This window comes from Prionailurus bengalensis, chromosome C1 (genome assembly GCF_016509475.1).
Source record: "Prionailurus bengalensis isolate Pbe53 chromosome C1, Fcat_Pben_1.1_paternal_pri, whole genome shotgun sequence".
In the NCBI taxonomy this organism is placed as follows: domain Eukaryota; kingdom Metazoa; phylum Chordata; class Mammalia; order Carnivora; family Felidae; genus Prionailurus; species Prionailurus bengalensis.
Window position 1 is genome coordinate 8,112,541 of NC_057345.1, and position 27,905 is coordinate 8,140,445.

General features: G+C 45.4%; 1 protein-coding gene across 3 annotated transcripts in view; it reads right to left on the reverse strand.

Moving 5' to 3' along the window:
• MTOR (mechanistic target of rapamycin kinase) overlaps positions 1-27,905 on the reverse strand; it is a 135,218-nt gene that overhangs the window by 75,686 nt on the left and 31,627 nt on the right. For all 3 annotated transcript variants that reach the window (XM_043573739.1, XM_043573742.1, XM_043573740.1), the window contains 8 exons: positions 26,555-26,805; positions 14,143-14,229; positions 11,415-11,582; positions 10,823-10,935; positions 10,331-10,493; positions 9,116-9,208; positions 8,255-8,401; positions 2,640-2,782 (listed from right to left, as the gene is read on the reverse strand). In XM_043573739.1, the coding sequence (XP_043429674.1) occupies positions 2,640-2,782; positions 8,255-8,401; positions 9,116-9,208; positions 10,331-10,493; positions 10,823-10,935; positions 11,415-11,582; positions 14,143-14,229; positions 26,555-26,805 (1,165 nt within the window). The remainder of the gene's footprint in view (positions 1-2,639; positions 2,783-8,254; positions 8,402-9,115; positions 9,209-10,330; positions 10,494-10,822; positions 10,936-11,414; positions 11,583-14,142; positions 14,230-26,554; positions 26,806-27,905) is intronic.

Genomic DNA, 27,905 nt, shown 5'->3' on the forward strand with positions numbered 1-27,905 from the left:
AACCGTGGTGAAGTGTGCCTGAGGAACGGAATTTTAAGTTCTGTTTAATTTTAAGTCCGTTCGTGCAAGCACACGTGACCAGTGACTCCTGTATTTACAGCGCAGGCACACTGTGCGCACAGCAAGCTGCGTGGGGGTGCGAGGGGCAATAGCCTGTCTCACAGGCACGTTTCTTAGCAGAGTTCGCATTTTTTCTCTTCAGTGGGCGGGGGAATGAACAGAAAGGGGACTTCCAGCATAGAAGTTGGCATTAGCCGATGCAGAATATGATCATCTCCAAAGGATTCTTGGGATCCTTCTCAGGTAATGTCCAAATTCCTACGATCGGAAGCGGCAGAGGCAGCACCTATGACTGCTTTTCAAAACACGACCAGAACCCTTAGCTGAATGGTCACAGACACACAACAGGACTTAAGAAACTAGAAACGTTAGCGAATAGAATCCCGAAGGATTCCCTACGCCAACCTCACCACTGGAGACCTGGAACCAGAGGTGTCATTTCTAAGATTACTACGACTACTTTAAATCATCAAAGCATCACACGAATAGACATATTTGCTGTGCCCGATGACATCTGAACTTTAATCCCATGCCCTTTTGTGGTGAATGTTGGGGAAAGGGGCTTGGAAACTATAAGGTATGCTTATAATGGATGGGTTGAGTATTTCATGCCTCTACATATGCTTTTTATTACACATTAAAAAAGGTTAAACCAGACCAAGTATCTAATTTTGGAATCTTCTGGAAAAAACAAAATGTGAAATTCAAAGGATAACACGAAGACCAAAAGAAGTCCCGTGTAAATTAAGAAATAAACTTTCTGACCTACATCCAAGGCCAAATGCACACAGTTGGCACTATAGTGATAAACGCATACGTGCACGTTTTATCACAAGCCTCTTTTGGATGACGTTGTGTTCGAACATGACCTGGGGCAGAAGAGAGATACGCTCCATCAGCTGAGCATGTGAAATCTGCACACTGTGCGACCAGGGAAATCCTAGGAACTATTTTTAAAGCATAAAAAATAGCATTTTATGCCCCATTATAATTATCCGTCATAGAAAAATCTGGAAAACAGAAAAAACGTTAAAAAAAAATACTCCTTAGGCCTTCCTACTTAATTACTGCTGTATTACTTTCTAATCTCTTCCCTCTGTACAAGTGTTTTTTTGTTTGTTTGTTTGTTTTTAAAATTTTTTCAACGTTTTTTATTTATTTTGGGGACAGAGAGAGACAGAGCATGAACGGGGGAGGGGCAGAGAGAGAGGGAGACACAGAATCGGAAACAGGCTCCAGGCTCCGAGCCATTAGCCCAGAGCCCGACGCGGGGCTTGAACTCATGGACCGCGAGATCGTGACCTGGCTGAAGTCGGACGCTTAACCGACTGCGCCACCCAGGCGCCCCTGTACAAGTGTTTTTAATAGTTGAAATCACACACACCATCTTGTATTCCATTTCGTTCGTTTACATTATACTGTAAATCTTTTACATGCAGTGAAACTTTTTATAAACCAAATCTTCAATGGCTGAGACTTATTATTTAAAACAGTATTTTTTTATGGCAAATTCTATTTCTCAAAGATGGCTGCCACAGTCTCTCTTCTTCCACATGTTCTCCTAGAATCTTCCTACTCCCCTATCGATGGACAGCATCCATTATCTCCTCCCCTTGAGTGTGAGTGGGCTTCTGTGACTGCCTTGAACTACAGAGTGTGGCAGAAGTGACACTGTGTGACTTCCGAGGCCACGTCATACAAATATCATACACTTCTGCCTTGTTCCCTTGGGGACATTCAGTCTTGAACCCGCCAGTATTCGGTGAATGATCCCCACAGAATGAGCCACACGGAGAGGAACCAAGGCTCCTAGCCAGAGCAGTTCCCACTCAAAAGCTCCAACGGGGCGCCTAGGGGGCTCAGTCGATTAAGTGTCCGACTTGGGCTCAGGTCATGATCTCACAGTTCGTGGGTTCATTCCCCACATTGGGCTCTTTGCTGACAGCTCGGGCCTGGAGCCTGCTTCGGACTCTGTCTTTCCCCCTCTCTCTGCTCCTTCCCAACTCACACTCTGTCTCATTCTCTGTCAAAAATAAACATTAAAAAAAAGGAAAAAAAAAAAAGCCCCAACCTGCCAGACGTGTGGATGAGCCACCTTGAAAGTGGGTCCTCTGACCCCCGGACAAACAGCCCCACTGACACTGAAGCAGAGACGAGCTGTCCCCACAGGTCATGTCCACTGCAGATTCATGAGCAAAATAAATGACTGTCGTCGTTTAAGACCAGTAAGTTCTGGGGTTATGTGTAATGCAGCAGTAAAGAATTAAGAGTATCATTATTATCGGAAAACAGTTAGAGTAAGCCATTACATCATTGTTTTCGGAGTTGTAAAGGACGTTGTAATTAAAATTCTGGACCTAAATCTCAGCAAGGTTAAGATGTGACATGAGCTTGTTCCTGTGACATGAGCTTGTTCAATTTGCCTTTTATTTTTTTCCACCACGAGTTGGCAAAATTAAAAATACTAGCCCCTTTTACTGCTACCGCTAATAGAAAGGAACTTATATATGGTTTTCTCTGTGCTGAATCTCTTGATCCCACACTGAAGCGGGGGAGGAGGGCGGCCGGCCATGACATACCTGGCCATCGGGTTGTAGGCCTGAGCCAGGGCCCAGCACGAGCGCAGGGAAGGTGAAGACGAGTCCTTCAGGAGCTCCAGACTCAGCCGCCTCAGCCATTCTAGCCAGTCATCTTTGGAGACCCTTCTGGCAGCTCCCCAGGCCTGTGATCCCCAGGCGACAACGGAAAACCATCAGCTTCAAGGGCCAGTTGTGAAGAACCCTCATCTATTTAATGATTATTCTGTCTTTGATTTATGAAGTCGTGACCTCCCGTGACCAAATTCCCTCAGAGCGCAAATACAAAAGAGTAACATCTAATTAGCAGCCATAAAACAAAAGCGGCAACCTTTGGACTATAGCACGATAAAGAAAAAGACTGTTTTACAACTCATCTGTGCCGGACCCTACCTCTATCGGCAAAGCCAACAGCTCTACGGACCCATGATGGATGGGGCCGTCACGCGCAGGGTGCGTTCAACAAAGCCTAACGGCCCCTGCAGTGTGTGATGGGCCCTGGGCCCTCTGCATGAGGACACTGGCCCACCTGACAGCAGAGGGTCACACAGGGAGAGGGAAAACGCTCAGGTTCACGCTACCGTGAACCACGTTACGATCGGGCGAGCCTGAGCCCAGAGCGCACGGCACTGTGGTGGAATGGGACAGAAGGAATGGAACAGATCCAATTTTTACCTTCTGATCGATTCCCTCCAACTTTCCTCAAGACTCTGAGCATTCCAGGCACGAAGGGTTATGACCAGGGGAAGCTCAGGGAGCGGGGCGGGAAGGTCCAGCCTCTGGAGCTCGGCAGCTTGAGCTCAAACGGCTGTTGTCTAACTCACTGGCTGTCTGACGTCGGGCAAGTTACTTCTCTGTGCCTGTTTCCTCACTTGTAAAATGAGGGCCATAGGTCCCACCTCATAGGGTGTTTTAAGGATTAAGTAGGTTGAATATGTGTAAGAGGTTTATACCAGTGCTTGGCACAAAGTTAGCGCTCCTGTGAGCACCTGTAACTGCGAAGTCAGGCACACCAGCGGGAATCCTGGATCCGCCACTGGGCAGGTGTAGCACTCTGGGCAAACTACTTGTGTTGCATCTAAGCCTCAGTCTTCTGCATCAAGGGATAAAATACCTAAAGTGCCCGGCTGGAAGGGAAGAGCAAAAAATGATTGCTATTATTATCAAAATGACGTTTCTTTAAACTGGCCTCGCCCAATTTTTACCACATACCCTTAAAAAAATGTTTATGTTATTTTTTTGAGAGAGAGAGAGAAAAAGAGAGAGAGAGAGCGTACAAGCTGGGGAGGGGCAGAGAGAGAGAGAGAGGGAAAGAGACATCCCAAGCAGGCTCCACGCCATCAGTGTGCAGCCTAACATGGGGCTTGATCCCACAAATCTCAAAATCATGACCTGAGCCCAAGTCAAGAGCTGGACACTTAAAGGACTGAGCCACCCAGGCACCCCTAAAATATATTCTTAGAAGATTTTCCAGGGGCACCTGGGTGGCTCAGTCGGTTGAGCGTCTGACTTCGGCTCAGGTCATCATCTCATGGCCTGGGAGTTCGAACCCCGTGTCGGGCTCTGTGCTGACAGCTCGGAGCCTGGAGCCTGCTTCAGATTCTGTGTCTTCCTCTTCCTCTGCCCCTCCCCCACTCATGCTCTGTCTCCCTCTCTCTCTCTCTATCAAAAATAAACATTCAAGGGGCGCCTGGGTGGCTCAGTCGGTTAAGCGTCTGACTTCAGCTCAGGTCACGATCTCATGGGTTGTGAGTTCGAGCCCGGTGTCGGGCTCTGGGCTGCCAGCTCAGAGCCTGGAGCCTGCTTTGGATTCTGTGTCTCCCTCTCTCTGCCCCTCCCCTGTTCACATTCTGTCTCTGTCTCTCTCAAAAATAAACAAACACTAAAAATTAAAAAAAAAAAAAAAACACATTCAAAAAAAAATTTAATAAAAATAAAAAAAAAAGATTTCCTGGCAGAACAGACACATGGATCTTCCCTAAACTAGGGAAACTGAGTAAACTAGAGCAGAGGTTCTCAAGCGAAATTGTCCAGGGAATGAAAGACATCCCCATGTGCTACACCACCTAACCATCAACAACTCAACCTCTCACTTCCCTGGGGTCACCTGGAGACCTGCAGTGGCTTCTGATGAGTTATCAGTGGGTGACATCATATAAACTATTATTTTATGTCAGAAACTAAAAGAGAAATGTTACGAGACAAACTGGAAAACTACGTGCATGATTCTCAATGATCGTACAATGAGAACCCTGAACCCGGAAGAAGACTGACACTACTTACTTGACTTTTAGACCTTGTTCTATTGAACAAAATGGGAGCATCAAGTTCTTTTCTATCCAGAGGCTTGTGGCTTCCTCCCTACACAAAAGATCTCTGGACAGCTGCTCTGCAGTGCATGGCATTTAAAAAAAATTTTTTTTAATGTGTATTTATTTTTTTTGAGAGAGAGAGAGAGAGAAAGACAAAGTAGGAGCGAAGGAGGGGCAGAGAGAGGCGGAGACACAGAATCCGAAGCAGGCTCCAGGCTCCGAGCTGTCAGCACAGAGCCTGATATGGGGCTCGAGCTCATGAACTGCAAGATCATGACCTGAGCTGAAGTTGGACACCCAACCAACTGAGCCACCCAGGTGCCTCCCCTCCAAAAATTTTTTAAATGTTTTTATTTATTTTTTAGAGAGAGACAGAGTACGAACAGGGGAGGGGCAAAGAAAGACAGGGAGACACAGAATCCAAAGCAGGCCCCAGACTCTGAGCCCGAGGCGGGGCTTGAACTTATGAATCACAAGATCATGACTTAAGCTGAAGTCAGATGCTTAACTGACTGAGCCATTCAGGCACCCTCCCCCTTCAAAAAAAATTTTTTTTAATGTTTATTTATTTTTGACAGGGGATGGAGGGGAAGAGGGAAGGAGACAGAGGATCTGAAGCGAGGATCCGTGCTGGCAGCAGAGAGCCCGATGTGGGGCTCGAACCCACAAACTGTGAGATCATGACCTGAGCCCAAGTTGGATGCTTCACCCACTGAGCCATCCAGGCGCCCCTTCGGTGCATGGCATTTTAAAAGCTGAGGACATACAAAAGGGAGAATCACTAATGTCTTTTCCCTCCAATGACGTGAAGTCGAGCCTGGGTAAGGCGGAGGTGATTCAGCACGGTGGTTAAGAGACTTGACTCTGTAGTCACGACACTCAGGTCAAATCCTGGCTCCACCACTACCAGCTGACGTTGGATAAATTACTTAACCTTTCAGGGCCTCAACATCCATGTCTGTACGGCGGTGACAGTAATGACAGCACCTAACTCATAGGGTGAAGGTTAAATGAGTCAATGTACATAAAGTGCTCGCACCAGTGCCTGACACGTTGAAAGCACTCAACAAATGTCGGTAGTCATTATTGCTATCGTTCTGGTTAGCGTTTGAGAAATGGTAGCAACTGAGTGCTTGGAAAGCTTAGCTTCACGGACAACTGTGCAATCCAGCGGACAGGCCGAGTCCCCCATATGGGCCTTTCATTGAAAACATAATCCACTCTTGCTTCTCTGGGGTCTGTAGTAACTGTTGACACCTGCCACCGTCCCTCTGCCGCCACCCGCCGTGGACTGCCTCAGCCGGTGACGCTGGCGCATGTTGACAGGACATCAGCTCATTCGATTAGAACCTAAGCCCAGACAGCCTCTCCTAGGACAGTAAAGCTGCTGAAAATCCTGGCGGGCATCCTAGAGGCATGTACGAATGGTTTTTCTATCTCTGGTCCCGTGTAACTCCTCTATTAGCACAGCCAGTAGAAAGATGGCCGAGGTGGCGCACTGTCGCTCTGAAAGAGGCTGAAAGCGGGGCCGCGCTGACCCCGAGCGCTCAGCACGCGAGTACGGGGAAGCACAAACGGGTCTGAGAGTCAGCGCCGGAGATCCTGCTGAGGCCTTCTGGACTGGCTCTGTTCTCTCAGGTGAGATAAACTAGAGGCTCTTTCTTCCTTCTGTTTGGCAAGGGGGACGCTTTTTTCTCTAAGTCCTGGGTAGAAAGCAAGCCTTCCTGGAAGCAAACTAGACTACTGGGGAATTTCCTAAAATAGCCCGAACAAAGCTCTAAGAGAAGGTGGACAGCTGCCTGCTTGGAAGGACATTCTGAACCCAGGCGGGCTGAAAACACATCTGGGTGGAAATGTGCATCTGGCCTCTTTGCCCGGCCCCTCCCTGAAGTGTGAGGTGTCAGCAGGGTGGCCTCGACAACCGCCCAGGAGTGCCGGGTGACTGGTGACCTTTTCCTTCTCCTGGAGTCCCGGGCTAGCAGGACACACTCCACAGAGGGACAGCAGCGTCACGCCTGCCCCAGGGGTCTTTCACCACCTCCCTCTCGGATCATCCAACGTTTCTCAGCAGGGGTCACTTTATAGCTGGCTGTGCGGGTGCAGAAGCCTGGCTCAACAGTCAGTGATAGGCCTCAGTGGTCCCAAGCTGTGTGTCAACACACACACACACACACACACACACACACACACACGTGTTCAAATCGTTACGGGCTGGGTCAAAAGCAGAGAACAGGGCAGCTGGGACCCAATCCTGCCCAGTTCTTTATCTCGGTCCATGCCACACTTGAAGGGCAGCTGCTGTGGGGCAACTGCTAATGAAGGAAGACTCCTACGATGGTGAAGTCCAAACAGGGACTGCTTACAGTCTCCAGAAGCACTGACACTAATACAAAACGTGGGAAATAAGCAACCCGGTGTATGTATTTAAAAGTCAGGAACGTCACGATTACTCTGCTGCGATCGACTAGTGATGCTTTGAACCCGCCTATTTTTTAAGTGGATGGCTGGTGGTATATATGGTGAGACTACTGGTTACATCCCAGGCTTTTGTCAGCACAGAGAATTCGGTATTTGTCTGCAAAGATCTAAAAGATCTTGCTGGGGGTGTCTGGGTGACTCAGTCAGTTAAGTGTCTGACTTGGGCTCAGGTCACGATCTCACAGTTTATGAGTTTGAGCCCCCCATCAGGCTCTGTACTGACAGCATGGAGCCTGCTTGGAATTCTCACTCCAGGCCCCTTCCCCGCTCGCTCTTGCTCTCACTCAAAACTAAAATAAACGTTAAAAAAAGAAAAAGCTTGCTACTCAAAATGTGGTCCGTGGACCAGCAGCAGTGGCCTTACATAGGACTCTGGTAGAAATGCAGAACGTAGGCCTGACCTTGGACCGCCTGAGTCTAAGCAAGTATCTTCCACCAGCTGCCAGCATTCGGCGAGCCCTGTGAGTCTCGGGAGGCTGAGAAGCCCCGCTTTAAAGGGACTGCATCAGTCTCGGTGCTAACTAAGGAGCTCACCGGTTTTGTTCCAGTCATGTAAGAGATGAGAATGTTACTCACAACGAAGGACTCTATCAAAGCTCCAAGGAAGTTTAGAACTTTGTTCTACATTTACCCTCTATTAAAAAAATGTGTAATTTGGATACCTAGGGACAGACAAAATGACCTAAGTTCACGGTACCTAGAGTTTCAGAAAAACGCTTGGGCTGGTCTTTGGTTGTTTTACGCTGGTGGCAGCAAGAGCTAGGAGTTCTAGACAAGAGAGAAGAGCAGGCCTCTCCTTGCCAAGTCCCCCAGAAAGCATGGACTTGCCTTTTGAAGGTTGATGGTGCTGACATGCAGTTTCTTCATGGGTCCTGTTTCTACCGGCCCACTGGCCAACGCATCTCCTTGGCCACTCCTCAGCATTCGATGCTGGTAAATCAAAGGGTCCTCTTCTTCATCAGCAAGGGTGTATCCCTGCAACCAGAGATTCACAGAAAAACCCTGCAGCTCCTCCCAGTTTGGAAAACACCCTTAATTAAACCCCGGGAAGGTCCCACCTTCTGGAAACATTAGGACCTCAACAAGAAGGAAAAAGTTAACTTAACTCATGGACAAAATGAACCACGGGTCAGCTATACTCCCCACTGCAGACCCATCTCCTCTGGTCACTCTTGGCCACACTGACCGCACGGACTCCGTAGTATGAGCCACGCAGCTGGCGAAGCCCCAACAACTGGGGCAGTGATCAAAGGGACGAAGTGTCAGGAGCAGGGGTGGCAAACAGCCCCTTGCCTGGCTTTGCTTGGCCCTACAGCCAAGAAGAGTTTCCTCATTTTCCGATGGTTGGGAAAAAGAACAAACAAAGGAAGATGAGGATTGTGTAACATATGCAAGCTGCTAGAGAAGCACGCTATGGTGACCGCAAGCAAAAGCCCACCGGCAGGTGGCTGGGCTCATTCCCGTCCACGCGCGGACAGCCACTGCGAGCCGGGGCGGCAGGGCCGAATCATTGCGTCAGAGCCCAGGTCGCCTAGAGAGCCGAGCAAAACTGGCTATCTTTACAGAAATGGGCTGCCCGTCGCCGGTTCGGAACTAAAAAGCTAGATGTGCTCCCACAGCTAAGACCACGTGAATACCAACGGGAAAAGACAACGGGGGACTCTGAAACAGAAAGAAAGTGCAGTTCACCTTGACGATTCTGCAGATGAGGACGTCATAGCGCTGATGGTTGATTCGGTGTCGTACCAGGACTTTATTCACCATTGGAATGAAAATTTGGTACTGAGAGAGAAGAGGGAAGAGGTCAGAGATGCCACTCCGAAGAGTGGGAAGCAGAGAAAGGATTATTACCACCACTATGTTATAGCTAGTTCTTTTGGGTTTGGCGTGGCTTGGTGTTATTCAGAAGAATCATTTCTCTCTGTCTCTTTCACACACGCACACACGCACTACATTCCTAGTCCCCAGCATCTTCCATCTGGGCTCCTGCGATGGCCTCTGTGCTCTCTCTGCTCCCCCGCTTGGCCTAGTCTGTTCTTCCACACAGCGCTGAGTGTAATCAGCTCAGATCACAGTATCCCTGTGCTCCAGAGCCTGCAAAGACTTCTAGACTTGCCTAGGGTAAAAGCCAGAGTACGTATTATGACCCACGGTAGTGATGTGCAAATTCTGATGAGCAGCAGAATAACCTGGAGGGTTTATGAAACCAGGGACTGCCAGGTTCCACAGGCAGTTTCTGGCTCAGGTCTGGGCAGAGGCCCGAGAATCTGCATTTCTAACAGATAGCCGGCAACTGACACTGACACTGTCTGTCCAGGGACATCTGAGAACCGCTGGCCTATTGCATCTCTGTGCCCCACTGCCTTATCTCTATGACCTGAACTCCAAGGCCTTTCCCCTGAAGCTCACTCCTCTGAAGACACACGCCTTTCTGTGATTCCGTAGACCCTTCAAGCATGCTGCCTCCTCACACCTTTGCATTTGCCACTCCTTCTGCTGGGATCCAACCCTGTGGGCTCACTCGGATTTTGATGTTTACATCTCTGCTCAAACGTCAACTCAGGAGAGAGGCTTTCGCAGTCTACCCTAAATACACAGCATCCCTCCCCCACTGACACTCTATGCTCTTATGAGACAGGCTGTGCTTATTAGCTTTGCCTCACTGGAATCTAAGCTCCATGAGAACAAGGACACCATTCTGTTTACTGCGTTACCCCCGGAACAGCACTTAGCCCACAGAGGTGGCTCAAGAAATATTTGCTAAACAGATGAACAAAAAAAGCAAACAACTTTCAGTTCTCTGACAGTTGCTGAGACCTACAGACTAACATATAGAGACCTTCAGAGAGGTCATCTTCCCAAAGCCGGGCAGAAGAGCACGTTCACACAGGGGTGCGGCCTCACCTTCTTCCCCAGCTGAAAGACAAGCGAAGACAATGTGTCCATGGCCGTGGGACGCAGTTCCGGGCTCTGGTCCAGGGTTCGAACGATCGGGTGAATGATCCGGGAGGCGTAGTCAGTGAAGTCCAAGGACTCTGTGAGGCGGTCTACCGTCTCTAACGCTGCCCTGCAATTGTTAACAGACAGTAGCTGCTAACATACGGTCCTAAAGTGCAAGAAGTGGCTGAGGGTTATCTTAACAGCACCAAAGGGGAAGGAAGGGCCTCTCCGGTATCACATGACATGGATCCAACATATATCCCAGTGGGATGGGGACAGCTAAGATTTCCATCAACCGGGGACATTTCTAAGCTAAAATAAAGGGAGCTGAGGTATCAACAACAACAACAACAAATGGAAAGATGGCCTGGGAACTTAAGAAAAGGACATTTTCAACAGAACAGGAAAGGCTTAACTGCGGTTAGTGATGGTTAGTCCCAAAGGGCAGGTGCATACTTGCGGGACGGCAGGGGGACTTCAGGGGCATCAAACAGCTTCACGATAGGAGGCAACAGCAAGTGCAAATAGTCGTCCAGGTTGGCGCCGAACAGCTGGATGGCAGCCAGCAGCTGCGAGAGGGAGCAGAAGGCTGGTGATGAACAAACACAGGCAGGCACCACGCATCTAAGCACACGGAGGGGGGTGATGGTTTAGGTAACTCCAAATTCTGTGGGGACTCGAAAGGCCTTCAGTAAGTGGTCTTGAACTACATTCTTTTGGTAGCACTTCCCCCCTCTTTCATTTTGCTTAGGGATTGTTTTGCTTTCTCTGAGCTTATTTCAACTGATAAGGAATCAGCTGGTAGACAACAGAGAAAACTGGTGTGGGAAAAACCATTCACCACGAATAAGCCATGAAAGGAGACAAAACACAAGGACAATCGAGGGAGGACTGTAAACATCCTGTTAACTGCACGCCTCGGGGACCAGCGTTCTTTCGGATGGAGCATCACCCTGTCACTCAGAGCAGGGTCTCAGCTCTTAGCTGATCATCCCCGGACTGTGAGGGATGCTGGCAATCTCTCTAGAGGACGCCCTCAGGGACTCACCTTGATGGAGACGATGCGGCCTGGGCTGTTGTCATGCATGAAGACACGTAGCATGTGTGGGATCAGCTGAGGCAGATAGAGCTTAAATTCGCCCCCAAGAGCTACCACGATTTGCTCAATGAGAAGAATGATCGTGCTCTGGATCGAGGTGTTCATGACCCAGAATTCCTATAAAGAGGGAAGAGACAGAGAAGCAAAGCCAGGTGCCCTTCTGCCGAAACATGAACCAAGGAACTGAGATGGTCCAAAGAGAAGGAAATACGCAGTGAACGCAGTCTGCCCCGTGACAGACCCCTTGCCTACCCTCCTCTCCCCGGGCCTCTTTGTAGCCCCTGTCACGGTCACAGTGTGCAAATTAAACCGCCTTTCCCTGAATGCAACCAGGCTGCTTTGCTCTTCTGTGCTTTGCCTGTGTTCTTTGCCTGGAACTCCAAAGACCGCTAAGCTCCCGTGGTCTTTCTAGCCCCGGCTCAAGCCTCACTTCCACGAAGGCTTTCTCGCTCTCCTCCCATTACACGCTTTGGGTCCCTCTGCCCTCCTCTTTTCTAGCACCTGTAATACTTAATTTTCTTTGCCACCTTCCCTCTACTAGACTGTAAACTAATCAAGGGCAAGAAACCCCTCTGAGCCATCTCTGTCTCCCCAGAATCTAGCACAGCACCCGGCAGAGTCTAGCCACCTGAACACGTTGACACAGTGAATGAGTGACTAGGCTTACATCACTCAAGGTGCTCCCAGGTCACCCAGGGTGGATTCTTTACTTTGGGTACCACCTGCTCTCTACCAGGGGTAACTCCAGTGTTAACAAGGTTTCCTGCCCCTTCTGGATCTAGACTTTGCTACACGGCACCTGCCATTTGTCCCACATCATTTTCAGGCCTGGATGATGCCACAAAAGGAGCGCTTTTTCTATACCCAGAGAGTCATGTTCCATATAAGTTACTAAAAACTTGGCTGATCGGCCACAGATCCTGCCTTGATACCCCAAAATTGGTCTGAGTTTCTGACTCCAGGAAAAGCTGTCATTTCAAGTCAACTCAAAAAGAGAGCTGCCTACTACCTTGCCGAAAACCTCTGGAGAGGAGGACTTAATGATGACAGAAGTTGAACTGATGACGGCAACACACACATATTAATACTTTAGGGCCCCCAAATAATTCAGGAAAGTCAAAGGGGGAAAAAAAGAGAGAGAGAGAGAGAGAGAGAGAGAGCGCTCCTCAGAAGAAGGGCTTTATAGAAGCCTAAAGTATTTTTACTACAACTTTGAAAAAATCCTAATAGTTCAGAAAGTAAAAACCACACTAAAAGATGCTGGTAAAACTTTTACTTCTCTCTGCTCGGAGAGAGAAGTATTCTCTCTGAAAAAGCTATTTTCTCTAGACCAAAACCTCTGCCAAAGAAACACCACAGATTTTATGACCTCCGCGGTTTGTCTGATGCTCACTCACTTGGACCGCACTGTGCCTTCTTCAGAGAAAGCCCACCCACCTTTCTGCTGCGCTACTATGGGCTTCTCTACCTCAAAGAAACCAGGCAGCCTGCCCAGGGATCACTGTTAACAGAGACTGTTCTCGTCCCAGGCTCGGGGCACTCATGAAAACGCCCAGGATCAACAGAAAGGAAGAGCCCTGGACTACCTTATCTATCTTGGAGGAAATGAAAGCTGCATTTTGCAGGTGTGAGGCTCCCTGCCTCAAACCCCTATGTTTTGGGCCCAAGTCTTTTTTGGGGACTAGGTCCCCGATTAGTCCAGTTTCAAACCACGAGTACAAACCACGAGTACACACGGCTGCGTCCTGGGACCCTCCCCCCCCGCCATCCGCCTGCTCTCCAGCACTCTGCTCAACTTCCTTGTACGGAGGCCTCTGTGGCAGGAGTCGGGGAGCAAGAGTGGTTTTAATTATTTATACAGACAGGAGATTTTTCAGCTCTGAGACCCAGTTTCTGGGAAGTTCCAGTTTTGAAGTCAGCCACTTTGATTTCAGTCCTGCTGCTTCCTCCAAGCTAACTACAAAGAGCTGGCATAGAAGAACAGAAATCGGGGATGAATTGTCTTCCAATTCTTTGAGGGCACAGCCATCTCGGCAAAGCAAGTCCCCCAGCAGAGACATTTAAATGATACAGAACAGCAGGAAGCAGGCCTCCTCCTCAAACGGGAAAACGACATCGCCACCGATGGGGAGTCCTCTGCACCTGCTTAAAGCAGGTTATAAAATCTGGGATGTGAGCCTTTCCTCCGGTGCTGCTACAGTCACAAGGTGGCATTTATGCTCTTAAAGGCAGTGGGGGAAAGCCTCGCCATCTTCCTCAGTGCCTGCCAGGAGTTCATCGTATTTAATAGCCCTACGAAAACCCAATCCTCCAACCTCTCTTAAGGCCATGGTTTTATGGGCCGTAAGAAGGAGGGCTTTCCTGGGAACAATAGAGCACTGTTGTGATAGTAAAGTGAAATTGCTTTGTTGTGTGTGAGGCAAGAAACTCGAGAGTTTATTTCTGGCAGAACAATGACTTCAGTCTCCCTCCCCTGTTCTCGGGTGCCACAGCCTCTGAGGGGGTACCCCCTCGCCTGTCAACACCCACTGGGGAACCGGGCCCCGCTTTTTATCCTCGGGCTGGAACAGCTCTCCGGAGACCCATGCCACAAACTGCCCATGTTATCCAAATCTGCCTCCGAACGTTCCTTGACCCAAACACTGATGAACTGGCCAAAACATTAACTTCTACTTACTCTCATGAGGGTGACTATTTCATCCATGTAAGGTCTGATGTGGCTCTTCACAAAGGACACCAGCATCCCCAGCTGCTGGAACAGAAACTGGAATGGAGAAGAGGTCAGCAAGTTGGCATCAGGAAGGACGTAGAACTCCCAGGCTTACCCTAAGTCCGTGGGAACAAACGAAGACAACTATGGGATCGGTTTCCACACCATTCTATGCACTGAGAGTAAGTCTAAGAAAAAAAAACCCAGAACCGAAAATTTTGGTGGTGACAGTGGTTGGGGCTAAAAACAACTGTCAGGTGGCTTCATACCCCAGGTGAGCTAGTTACTGCACAGCAGGTGCCCTGGGGCCACACTGGCTTTTGTGAGCCATGATGTTACCTATTAGCTCTATGACCTCCATTTACCTTCTCTGCGCCCAGCTTCTTTGGTTGGAAAAAGCAGGTAACAGGCCACTTGTCTCCGAGGCTTATTTTAAGTTAAATGGGTAATACCTGGATGTGAATACTATTAAGTGCTCCATGAACACCAGCTATCACTGAAAGATTTCTGGAGTTACTAAAGACTTAAAAACGGACATGAAATTTGTAATCAAATGTAAATGTGTCTTGTCTTTTCAGTTCTAATTCACTACCACTTACTTTCTAAAAATACAGCTAACTATTATGGTTCATTTATAGTAATTAATTAATTAGGTCTTAATTCATTAGTTAGCAGTGTAACTCTAAGAAACTTTGAACCAAACAAAACAGTAAGCAAACAGGGGGAGGGATGGGATAAGGAGACCTGTTCAGGTTGATACGGTACAAAAGTTAAGAAGAGGTGCCTTCTGCTAAAAGAAGCTGGGAATGAAAAGACTGGGGGAAAGGCAGCCTCTGCTACTAAAGAGGTCTTTAGGGCATAGTTTTTATCTTGTTAGGATCTTCAGATAGTGCTACGTGTCAATATTCAGTAGCAAATCATATTCTAAATGTCCCTCCCCAAAAGATTTTTATAGCCCTCTATGCCTTTGCCTCCCCCCATTAATAAGGACAATTTAGTGTGAACATAATATTTTCACTCTTTCCACATTTGGAAACTTGAGTAAGTCGGGGATAAATAAAAAGTGTTGTTTCAAATAGTGAGCAACGGACTTACGGACTCATTATCTGATGAAGAGAGACTGACAGGACAGACAGGGTGGGGCTCGAAGGGAGTGTGGACGCATTCTCTAACCACAAGGACACCCATGGATTCTAAGCAGTTACAATCTGCTCACCACATGGCACAGTTCCGATTCAACTCAGGACGGCCGTTCCTACCTATCTCTTGGGTGCCTCCTCGTTGAATCGCTGACAGTTTTTGTGAAATGTTCTCTATAAAAGGACATTCCAGAGATCAAGGGACGTGGGACTCTAAATATAACGGTTTTTTTAGTTAAATTTTTGTTATGGCAAACCTGACAAAAGGTAGAAAATCAAAGCTGGAGGAAGAGCAGGGCGCTGGGGATGGCAGGGCAGAAAGGACAAAGTGTCCTGATCCTTGCTGTCATTTCATATTAGGTGTAACGGGGATGCCCCTCTGTGGCTAAGTCATCTGCAGCGGCCACACAAGGGTACCCACACACAAGTGTCCCCTCCACAGCAGCCACCTCATTTCTTCTCCTGTAGATTCTCTCATGAGATTTTTCTTCTCTTTTCCCCCTGAACGTTAGTATTTTAAAAGAACATATAGTGTTGTTCTGAAAATATGGTGGGTTAGATATCCTTACTATGAAAAGCCTAAAGATAATGCATAAAAGGTAATAAATATTGTTATTATACTAAGAGAATTGAAACCTGTCACAGAAAGCCAGACCTTCAGAGGGCTACATAGTCAGAGAAATGGTGACCCTCCCACCCCTAAAGCTGTCCAATGGCAAAAGGAGACAAAGACATCTGTCAGTCTTGATGTGACATCTAGGTAGGAAAAAAGTCTCCCCCAAGAGCTTGTAATTTCAGTTCATTTTCATATGAGTTTAGATATGGGTTATTTGGACCATCTCTGTGGACTGAGAAACTCTAAGCCAAGAAATTAACTTAAGGTTCTCTTGGATCACAGGGCAGAAGCAAATGTAAATCTGGAGAGATGCGACCTCAGAGCCAGGGAATGCCAGTGGACTAGGATGTGCAATCCAAAATTATAAAACACATAAGGACAGGCCACTCAGAGCATGACTCAGCAGAAACAATAAGTAGCAGGATCAGACCCATCAAGGATTTTATACATATTGGAATCATTGGATAAAAATATAAAACAGATCTGTTTAAAATGCTTAAATTGGGGCGCCTGGGTGGCTCAGTCGGTTAAGCTTCCAACTTCGGCTCAGGTCACGATCTCGCGGTCCGGGAGTTCGAGCCCCGCGTCGGGCTCTGTGCTGACAGCTCAGAGCCTGGAGCCTGTTTCAGATTCTGTGTCTCCCTCTCTCTCTGACCCTCCCCCCTTCATGCTCTGTCTCTCTCTGTCTCAAAAATAAATAAACGTTAAAAATTAAAAAAAAAAAAAAATAAATAAAATGCTTAAATTCTCACATTTATTTATGTGAGAATTTAGGGCACCTGGGTTAAGCATCTGACTTCGGCTCAGGTCATGATCTCCTGGTTCACGAGTTTGAACCCCGTGTCAGGCTCTGTGCGGACAGCTCAGCGCCTGGAGCCTGCTTCAGATTCTGTGTCTCCCTCTCTCTCTCTGCCCCTCCCCTACTGGTGCTCTCTCTTTGTCTCTCAAAAATAAATAAGCATTTTATTATATATATATATATATATATATATATATATATATATACACGTATATATATACACATACACACATACATATATATACACGTATATATATACGTATATATATACATATATACGTATATACATATATATACATATATATGTATATACGTATATATGTGTATATATATATACATATATATATATATATATATATACACACGTATATATATACGTATATGTATATATATACGTAGTTGAACCTAAAAACTCAAGGACAGGTCCAAAGACGCAGTTAAGGAATTCATGAACAGAAACAGGAAATGAAGAAATATCTAGAAGGGAATCTCAGAGAGATAAAGATGAAAAATACAGAGAAGAAACTAACAGACATTAAGGACAAAGTGAGAAGCTCTACAGGTTGAAACGAATTCTGCAAGGAAAAAATCGAAGGGTGGAATCCTCATATTCAAGAAGTCCACAAATCCCAAAGAGGATGCAAGAAAGCAATCCGTATCTATACACACAATAGTGGAGCTTCAGGGCAACAAACACAATGAGAAGATCTGAAACAGACACTGAGAAAAGTGAGGTTAAGTGAAAAGGAATCACGATTTCTCAACAAAAGAAATGAGAAAACGTGGGATCTTATCTACAGTTGCAGAACCCACAATCGTATTCTCAGCTAAGTAAGGATTTTAAAAGAGGGTGAAATAAAAATGGTTTCAGATAAAACAGAAACAGAGAGCTTGCTTTGATGGATGCTCACAAGAGGAATGTGCCTTGGCTCTACAGAAGGATAATGATGCTAGGAGGAAGCACTGAGGTGGGAGACAGAATAAGGAGAAGTGAGTTGGCAAGTGTCTCCGCACACAACAGTGATAACGTTTAGTTTGGTGGTAGAAAAAAAAGGGATACTTCATAACAACATAGTCTGAGCAATTGTTCTAAGTTTTGTATGTTATTCTGGGGAAGGACAGAGATACGGATTCATTTTTAAAATTAGGTATTGGGGCGCCTGGGTGGCGCAGTCGGTTAAGCGTCCGACTTCAGCCAGGTCACGATCTCGCGGTCCATGAGTTCGAGCCCCGTGTCAGGCTCTGGGCTGATGGCTCGGAGCCTGGAGCCTGTTTCCGATTCTGTGTCTCCCTCTCTCTCTGCCCCTCCCCCGTTCATGCTCTGTCTCTCTCTGTCCCCAAAATAAATAAAAAACGTTGAAAAAAAAATTAAAAAAATAAAATAAAATAAAATTAGGTATTACAATTAGGTATGTGAGGCAAAATCGTAAGGGTAGAGAAAGATAACACGAATCCATCCTGTACACGGGGACATATTCCAAAGAGTTCAAAGATCTAAGTGTAAAAAATGAGGGGGCACCTGGCTGGCTCAGTCACAGGAGCACGTGACTGTTGACCTCAGGGTTGTGAGGTCACACCCCACACTGGGTGTAGAGATTACTAAAAAAAAACAAATAAAAAGCTTTTTAAAATGTAAAAAATGAGGCCAATCAAATACAAAAAGAGGTAAAAATTATATGCACACACAGCTTTTTGTTACAGGATTATTTGAAGCATCAAAAGAGTGGAAAAAACGTAAAATACATCCACAGGGATGGGTTAAATGGCAGGGGGATATCCACACAGTGGAGCACCATCACCTCTCAAGGAAAGAAGGAAAGATAAATTTAAAAACTGACCAAAACGGTTACCTTAGGGGGTGGGAGTGCAAGTTGGTGCAGCCACTCTGGAAAACAGTATGACGTTCCTCAAAAAACTAAAACTAGAGCTACCCTACGACCCAGCCATTGCACTACTAGGTGTTTATCCATGGGATACAGGTGTGCTGTTTCGAAGGGACACATGCACCCCCATGTTTCTGGCAGCACTATCGACAATAGCCAAAGGATGGAAAGAGCCCAAATGTCCATCGATGGATGAATGGATAAAGGAGATGGGGTATAGATACACAATGGAGTATTACTCGGCAATCAAAAAGAATGAAATTTCGCATTTGCAACTACGTGGATGGAACTGGAGGCTATTATGCTAAGTGAAATTAGTCATTCAGAGAAAGACAAAAATCATATGACTTCATTCACATGACGACTTTAAGAGACAAAACAGATGGACATAAGGGAAGGGAAACAAAAATAACAAAAAAACAGGGAGGGGGACAAAACATAAGAGAGTCTTAAATATGGAGAACAAACTGAGGGTTGCTGGAGGGGTTGTGGGAGGGGGATGGGCTAAATGGGGAAGGGGCACTAAGGAAGCTACTCCTGAAATCATTGTTGCACTATATGCTAACTAATTTGGATGTAAATTAAAAAAAATTTAAAAATTAAAAAAAATAATAAAATAAAATGTAAAGAAACATTAAAAAAATAAAAATAATAAAAAATTAACTACCAGTAGAGAAGATTTAATAATACATGATTGAACATTAAAAAAAAAACAACCGGGGCGCCTGGGTGGCGCAGTCGGTTAAGCGTCCGACTTCAGCCAGGTCACGATCTCGCGGTCCGGGAGTTCGAGCCCCGCGTCGGGCTCTGGGCTGATGGCTCGGAGCCTGGAGCCTGTTTCCGATTCCGTGTCTCCCTCTCTCTCTGCCCCTCCCCCGTTCATGCTCTGTCTCTCTCTGTCCCAAAAATAAATAAACATTGAAAAAAAAAAATTTAAAAAATAAATAAATAAATAAATTAATTAAAAAAAAAAAAAAAAACCCAACCAAAACCCGGTTACCTCCGGGGGAAGTACGGTAGGTAGAACAATGGCACGCCACAGATGTCCATGCCCCAATCCCCAGAACCTACCAATACACGACAAAGGGGACTTCAGAAGAGGTGATTAAGGTTCAGGACTTCGACATGTGGAGATCATCCAGGTGTGGCAAATCTAATCAAAGGCATCCTTACCTTAAAAGCAGAGAACCTTTCCTGGCAGTGGGCAGAGAGAAAGATCTGACAGCAGAAGAAGGGTCAGGGAGATGCAATGTTGCTGACTCGGAAGGTGGAGGCAGGTGGCAAAGGAACGTGGGAAGCCTCCAGAAGCTAGAAGAAGAAGATGGATTCTCCCCTACAGCCTCCAGAAAGGAATGTGGCCTCAATGGCACCCTGATTTTAGCTCAGTATGACCTCTGTCAGACGTATGACCTACAGAGCCATAAGATAATAAATTTGTGTCGTTTGAAGCAATGAAGTTGGCGGTGATCCGTTATAGCAGCAATAGGAAATGGCAGAGGAAGGAAGAAACACGGAATAGGGATGCAGAGAGAAGTTAGACTTCACTGAACATATTTTATAGTTTTGGCCCTGGAACCATGTTAATGTCTTACATAATCAGAATGAACCTCAAGGTTAAATCAGAAAACCTAGTTAAATTGGAAAAACCTCAAAGAAATTTCTAAAAATTGAAAACAAGCAGAAACAATTTAACTATAAATCAAGTTGGTTGGACAATCACTCAAAGAATTTCAAGCAACTTTAAGCACAGCATTTTAAGGGGTGCCTAGGTGATTCAGTTGGCTGGGTGTCTGACTTTGGCTCAGGACATGATCGTGTAGTTCACGAGTTGGAGCCTCGAGTCAGGCTCTGTGCTGACAGCTCAGAGCCTGGAGCCTGCTTTGGATTCTTTGTCCCCCTCTCTCTCTGCCCCTCCCCTGCTCATGCTGTCTCTCTCTCTCTGTCTTAGAAATAAACATTAAAAAAAATTTTTTTTTAATAAAAAACAAACACATCATTTTGGTGTATATCTCCAAAAGGACACAGCCTAAGAACAACAAAAAATTGCAAAAAACCTTGAACTGCATTCAGTAATCTTACTGTTATTACTAATTCTGGTCATTTGCTATTTACATGTATATAAGATACATGTAGGTATGTATTTTGCAAGATAAAGCAAGTAATTATGGAAATGTCAGAACCAAGGAACCAAGTTTTTCAGTGTGAGAAACAAGTATAAAATCAAAGTAAAAACTCTTAAAACTTAAATATGCATTACTTAATTTTCCTCTTTCTAAAAATTACTTATTTCTAGGTCTGTTCACTGGAATGGCTGAGAATAATGATATGTCAGTAGCAATGAGCACCCTAGCACACAAACTGCAGTTTCTAAGTACCATCTCTCACTTAAAGAAACCATAGCTCTGGGGACGCTTGGGTGGCTCACTCAGTAAAGTGTCTGACTCTTGATTTTAGCTCATGTCATGATCTCACAGTTCAAGGGATTGAGCCCCATGTCAGGCTCTACACTGACAGTGTGGAGCCTGCTTGGGATTCTCTCTCTGCTCCTTCCCCACTCATGTGTACATGCTCTTTTTCTGTCTCTCAAAATAAATAAATAAACTTAAAAAGAAAAAAAAAAAAAGGAAAAAAGAAACCATAGCTCCTTGAAAGTGGCCATGACAAGGCTTGAGTGAAATGTACTTGATAAACTCAATATATCTTTTTTTTTTTTTTTTTTTTTTTTTTTGCCAGAAAGCAAGAAAGCGATCAAAGACCAAGACCACTGGCAATGTAAAAAGAACACAACAGCCACGTCAAGTGGGATAATTAGATCATGGGAAAAAACAGTGCCTTCAATGAACAGAAAACACACACACACACACACACACACACACACACACGCACGCACACACACACACACATGCACGCACACACACACACAAGTTGATACTGATACTCCAAAAACAACAGGGGTCGTGGGGTGGTGCCTGAGTCACCTTGGAGAGGTTGCAAAGGACTTGATTCATTACTCTGAAAAACTGATAAATAAAACAATCGTGCATTTATTTTGCCCTTCCTGCATGAACTATACTTCAAATTAACTAAATAGTTGATAACATAAAGTTCTTTATAGATAATGCTAGCTAATAAATCCAGAAGGGGTAACAGAATTAGAAACCACCATTTTCCAGTTGCCAATGAAATAATGGTTCTACAAAACAATCTTGAATGAGCACTAAAAGGATTAGGAGAAAAGCTGATGGGGAACACAGGATCACAGTACCTGAGCCCATCGATTACCCTTTATATCACTAGAAGTGGATCATTTAGAAAAGACTTGCTTGGGGCGCCTGGGTGGCGCAGTCGGTTAAGCGTCCGACTTCAGCCAGGTCACGATCTCACGGTCCGGGAGTTCGAGCCCCGCGTCGGGCTCTGGGCTGATGGCTCAGAGCCTGGAGCCTGTTTCCGATTCTGTGTCTCCCTCTCTCTGCCCCCTCCCCCGTTCATGCTCTGTCTCTCTCTGTCCCAAAAATAAATAAACGTTGAAAAAAAAAAAATTTTTAAAAAAAAAAGGAAAAAAAAGAAAAGCCTTGCTTACTAACTGTTGAAATAGGAAGTATGCGGTACCCCCTAGGAAGTATTTCTCACCAAAAGGAACCTGAATCTAAGTAAGCATCTAAATCTAACCAGTTTACAAGAAGTTAAAAGCCATCTTGAAGATATTATCAGCCAAATCCAGAACGGGAAATTCTATAGGAAAAATGACCTGTTTCCTTCACAAATAAATGGTATGAAAAAAAAGTGGGGTAAAAAGGGGGACAGAAAGACAATTGGATATATCAGCTGAATGCCACGTGCAGGCCTTATCTGGATTATGATTTAAATAAACCAAATGTAAAAATACATTTTTAAGACAAACAAGGAGGGGGCCTGGCTGGTTCAGCTGGTGAAGCGTCTGACTCTTGAGGTCAGCTCAGGTCTTGATCTCGGGGGTCATGAGTTCAAGCCCTGTGTTGGCCTCTGCACTGGGTGTGATACGTAAGAAAAGAAAAGAAAAGAAAAGAAAAGAAAAGAAAAGAAAAGAAAAGAAAAGAAAAGAAAAGAAAAGAAAAAGACAAACAAGGACATTTGAAGAAGGCTTCATATTAGAAGATACTAAGGAATTATTTTTAATTTTGTAGGTCTTGTAATTTTGGTTATATGGGGGAAAAGCTTTTTATTGGTGAAATAGTACGATACCTAGAATTTGCTTTAAAATACCCCAGAAAAAATGTTTGTGTGTGGGGGGGTAGAGATTGGTGGGGGTGGTAGTAATAAGATGAAACCAAACTGACAGAGTGCTAATAATTATTAATGAGTATGGGAATTTGATAGAAGTTGTCCACTTTTGTTTACAACTGAAATATCCCATTATAGATCATTTATTAAAATTAAAGGTGGCCAACAAGTAGAGGGCAAAAGACAAGAAAATGAAAGCTTAAATCAAGCCCCAAAAAGACAGAAAATAAAGAAAATAAACAAACAGATAAAGCACTAGATCAGATGGTGGAAATAAGCCCAAATTTACCAGCAATCACAATAAATGTAATTGGACTGAATGCAAAGATTTTCAAACTAGATTAAAGGGATAACCTAGCTGCATTATTATACATATCATGATCATGAGTGACCCATCTAAAGCAAAAAGTCCTTAAGACAATTAAAAGTAAAAAGATAATAAAAGACATCCTCCCTCCCTCCAAAAAAAAAGATGGTGTAGCTATATTAAAATTAGGCAAAATAAATTTTTAAGGTATTATTAAAGATATAAAGAGTCATTGCAAAATGATAAAAGATTCGACTTATCAGGAAGATATGATTTTAAATTTGAACGTACCTATAATATATCCCCCCAAGTACATACAACAGAACTGACTAAACTATGAGAAATTAATAAAGCCAGCATTGTAAAGGGAGATTTTTATCTCACTTCTCTCAGTAATGGACAGATTAAGCAAACAAAAAATTAACAAGAATACAAAAGACTTGAACGCAGCAAGTAGTAAGTTCAAATCTAATGACACACGTGGAACCTTGTGGATAACGTTAGCAAATACACACTATTCCCAAGCACGGAGGAAACATTTATCGAAAATGGACCAAGCATTAGACTATTAAGGCGGTTTCAGCAAACATCAAGGAATCACAAACCCAATGCAATTAAGTCAGAAGTAGATATCCAAAGAAGAAATCTGAAATCCTGTAAATCTGCAAATTAAAATATCCATTTCTGGATAACTCAGGGACGCAAGAAGAAAGCATAGGAAACATTAAAAACACTTCCTCTGAGCAATAATAGCATTACATTATTATTTAGCTAGAAAGAAGGAATAAACTACCGATCCACGATGAACTCAAAAGGATCACGTAAAGTGAAAGAAGCTAGGCACAAAAAACCACATATGATTCCAATTCTATGAAATGTGCACAGAAGGCAAACCTACAGACAGAAAGTAAATAAAATGAGTAATTTCCTAGAAAAATGTGACCAAAACTGTTTTAAGAAGCAACAGAAAAGATAAGCAGATCTTTGAACCTATAGTAAAAAAAAAAAAAAATAGTAACAATTACAGGCAAATTCCACTCAGGGTTGCTGATGTAAAAAAATCTCAATTAAGTAGTAGATATAAAGTCAATGTATTAACAAAATACATCGTAACCAAGTTGGTTTTAGAACAAGACTTCAAGAATACTTCAACATTAGAACATATCCATAAATTCAACATATGAACACCCTGAAAGAGGAAGAAATATGCGATCATCACGCCAGACAAATAAAAGGCAGTTGATAAATCCAATACCTGTTCGTGATAAAAACTTTGCAAATTAAGAACGCAAGGGAACATTTATAACCCTTTCAAAGCTAATTACCAAAAACCTACAGCAAACATTATATTCAGCAGTGGAATCTTTACAGCTGTCCCACTGAAATCAGGAACACGGTGAAAGATTTCCGCTTTGACTGAGCTAATCAACATTGGGTTGAAGGTCCTGGATATACAATGAGAAAAGCAATAACTAACTGGTTTACAGACTAAAACAAAAAACTAGAACTATCTTCCTTCCTTCCTTCCTTCCTTCCTTCCTTCCTTCCTTCCTTCCTTCTCTTGTTTTTTTAAGTTTGAGAGAGAGAAAGCATACATGCGCTAGAACAAGTGCGAGCAGGGCGGGGCAGGGCAGAGAAAAAAATCCCAAGCAGGCTCCACGCTGTCAGCACAGAGCCCGATGTGGGGCTAGAATTCACAAGCCACGAGATCATGACCTGAGCTGAAATCACGAGTTGGATGCTTAACCGACTGAGCCACCCAGGCCCCCCATCTTTCTCTTTTTGTACACTGTATGATCATCTAGAGTGAAAAGCTAGCTGATTAGAATTAGTAAGAGTTCAATGAGGTTGAACACATAAAAATAAACTGCACTTCTCTCCTCCAGGCACAAAGTGAGAAAATATACTTTCTAAAAAGATACTATTTCCTCCAAATGTACATCAAGTTGAATATATAATCACAGAGAGAAAAACTGATTAGAAAAATTAATTCAAGTATCTTTATAACACAGTACTCTGGGGAGCCTGGGTGGCTCGGTTGGTTGAGCATCCGACTCTTAGTCTCAGGGTCGTGAGTTCAAGCCCCACACTGGATGCAGAATTTACTTTAAAAAAAAAAAATTAAAGGGGCGCCTGGATGGCTCTGTTGGTTAAGCGTCCGACTTCGGCTCAGGTCATGATCTCACAGCTCGTGGGTCTGAGCCCCTCATCGGGCTCTGTGCTGACAACCTGCTGGAGGCTGCTTTGGATTCTGTCTCCCTCTCTCTCTGCTCCTTCTCGCTCATGCTCTGTCTCTCTCCTTCAAAAATAAATAAACATAAAAAAAAAAAAATCAAAAACATTAAAAAAAAAAAAAAGCCCCCTTAAACTTTATTTAGCAGGTTTGTTGTCAGTAGTGGCATACGTATAACAACCACAGAACCACTCTGCAGGTTCTGTGGTTCAGAGAAAGGAAAGAGAACAAAAGGGAGCTATGGGGAAGGAAAGGGGAAAATTCTACCTCACAGGAATGTGCCAGCTGTTAAAAGTAGGAGAAATGGTAGAACTAGAAAGTCCTTACTTTGCAATCAGTGTGACAATGGATTCAGGCAAGGATCACCTGTGAATACTCAGCCACGGGGTAAAAGGTAGTCAGGGAACAGGACAGTCCTAGTCTCGAAGTATCACCCCACAGATTACTCGATGGCTCACGAAAAAGGCACCTTTACAATGGAGAGATCTGACAGATGCCAATTTAACCGTGTGCTCAAACTCATGATCAACACTAATGGGAGAAGCTGACATTATGAGATCTGATAAGAACATCACCTCTGCAGTATTCTCATTAAAAATGATGGGCTTAGGGGTGCCTGGGAGGCTCAGTCGGTTGAGTATCTGACTCTTGATTTGGGCTCAGGTCATGATCTCACAGTCGTGGGATCGAGCCCCACCTCGGGCTCTGCATGGATAGCGCAGAGCATGCTTGAGATTCTCTCTGTCTCTGTCTCTGTCTCTCTCTCTCTCTGCCCCTCCCCTGCTCTTTCTCTCTCAAAATAAATAAACATTGAAACAACAACCACAAAAATGATGGACTTAAATCTAATCATGAGAAAGCAACCAGAAGTCCACAGTGTGGAACATTCTCCCCAACAAATGCACTGAACTCTAGACACACACACACACCCACCCACCCATTCATCACCATTCTGAGGGGATAACCCAGGAAACTGGGCCGAGCCAACCGCACCTGTTCCGTCAAGTGTGAGGAGGGAGGACAGGTGCTCAGCTCAACAGCCAGCAGAGGGCAGCGACAGAAGCTGATATGCAAATATTCTGCCTCAGCGGACCAGCTGGGGCTCAGGCGGAGGGAGCAGGGGTGGGGTTTTAGCTACTTACCTCCCGGATGGCCCCGTCACAGACGCGAATGACGTTGAGGAACGTGGGCATGACCTGGGGCAGGAACTGCACACACTTGAGGCCCAGGGACTTGAAGATGAAGGTGATGGCCTGGACTACCATGGTGTGATGGTGCGAGAGGGACTGGTCCCGGAAGATCCGCATCAGCGCCACCATGGACACGGCGGGGTAGAACTCGTCCAGGGGCAGGTTGCCCATGTTGACCAGCATCTCGCTGGTGCTGTAGTCAGCTAGGACAGAACGAAGGCAACAGTCACGAGCTATACGTGCGTGATGTGACTCCGACTTGGAGTAGAGCCTGGCGTGCCACCAACAGCCCGAGCGCTATCGGCGTTCACGGGGAGGACAGAGAACATCAGGACCCAATGAATAGGCTGTCACCATTAAGGCTTCTAAGAGTTTCTGGCTTTTCTCTGACCCCAACTACAGAAGCCTAGAATGGTACATGATGGGTTTTCCTTAAATTGCTCTGTTTAACTTAGCTTCTTATCATTACAAGTGACAACTCTGAAGTTGAAACCGTCAGTAAAAATAATCACACCCCCTAAATGAAAGTCAAGGCCAACTCCCCAGTTACCCCCCAAATTAGGCCAGCATCTGTTCAGTAGCTGCTCGGTCCCTCTAGGGACTTCAGAGAAGGGGGTGGCAAATGCCACCAGACCTGAACAGCAAGGATCTCAAAGACTGGGTGAGGGGAGGCTGAACGGTACACTGAGGAGGGTAAGAACTCAGTGGGTCAAGAGGCTGGACAGGCACTGCTGAGTAAGGACAAAACCCACAGGGACCCGGCCCCCACTCTGCTGAGTCACGGGTCTGACAGGGTGCTATCACAGGTACACTTCTCTAACACACAGAAGAATACATTGGAAGCAACAAGGTTCCTTCCATAGAGTTTGGAAACAAATTATTTGGGGAAAACAACATTTTGCTGGAAGGGCTGGGAGAGCCCCTGCTGGATTTTCACTCTTTCGGAAATAAGTCCGCCCTAGAAGAATCTGCTGTAACCCCATACCCTACCCAATCTCTCGGGCTACTTGTCAACAGACAGAGGGGCTCCAGAGCCAGACCAGTTGATGGAAAAAACAGCCCTGGATTCTGATAGCTACTAGTTTGTCTATGCCCCCGAGCCTGGCCTCAGATTTCCCTACCGATTAAAACAGAGAGGATAGGGGCGCCTGGGTGGCACAGTCGGTTAAGCGTCCGACTTCAGCCAGGTCACGATCTCGCGGTCCGTGAGTTCCAGCCCCGCGTCAGGCTCTGGGCTGACGGCTCGGAGCCTGGAGCCTGTTTCCGATTCTGTGTCTCCCTCTCTCTCTGCCCCTCCCCCGTT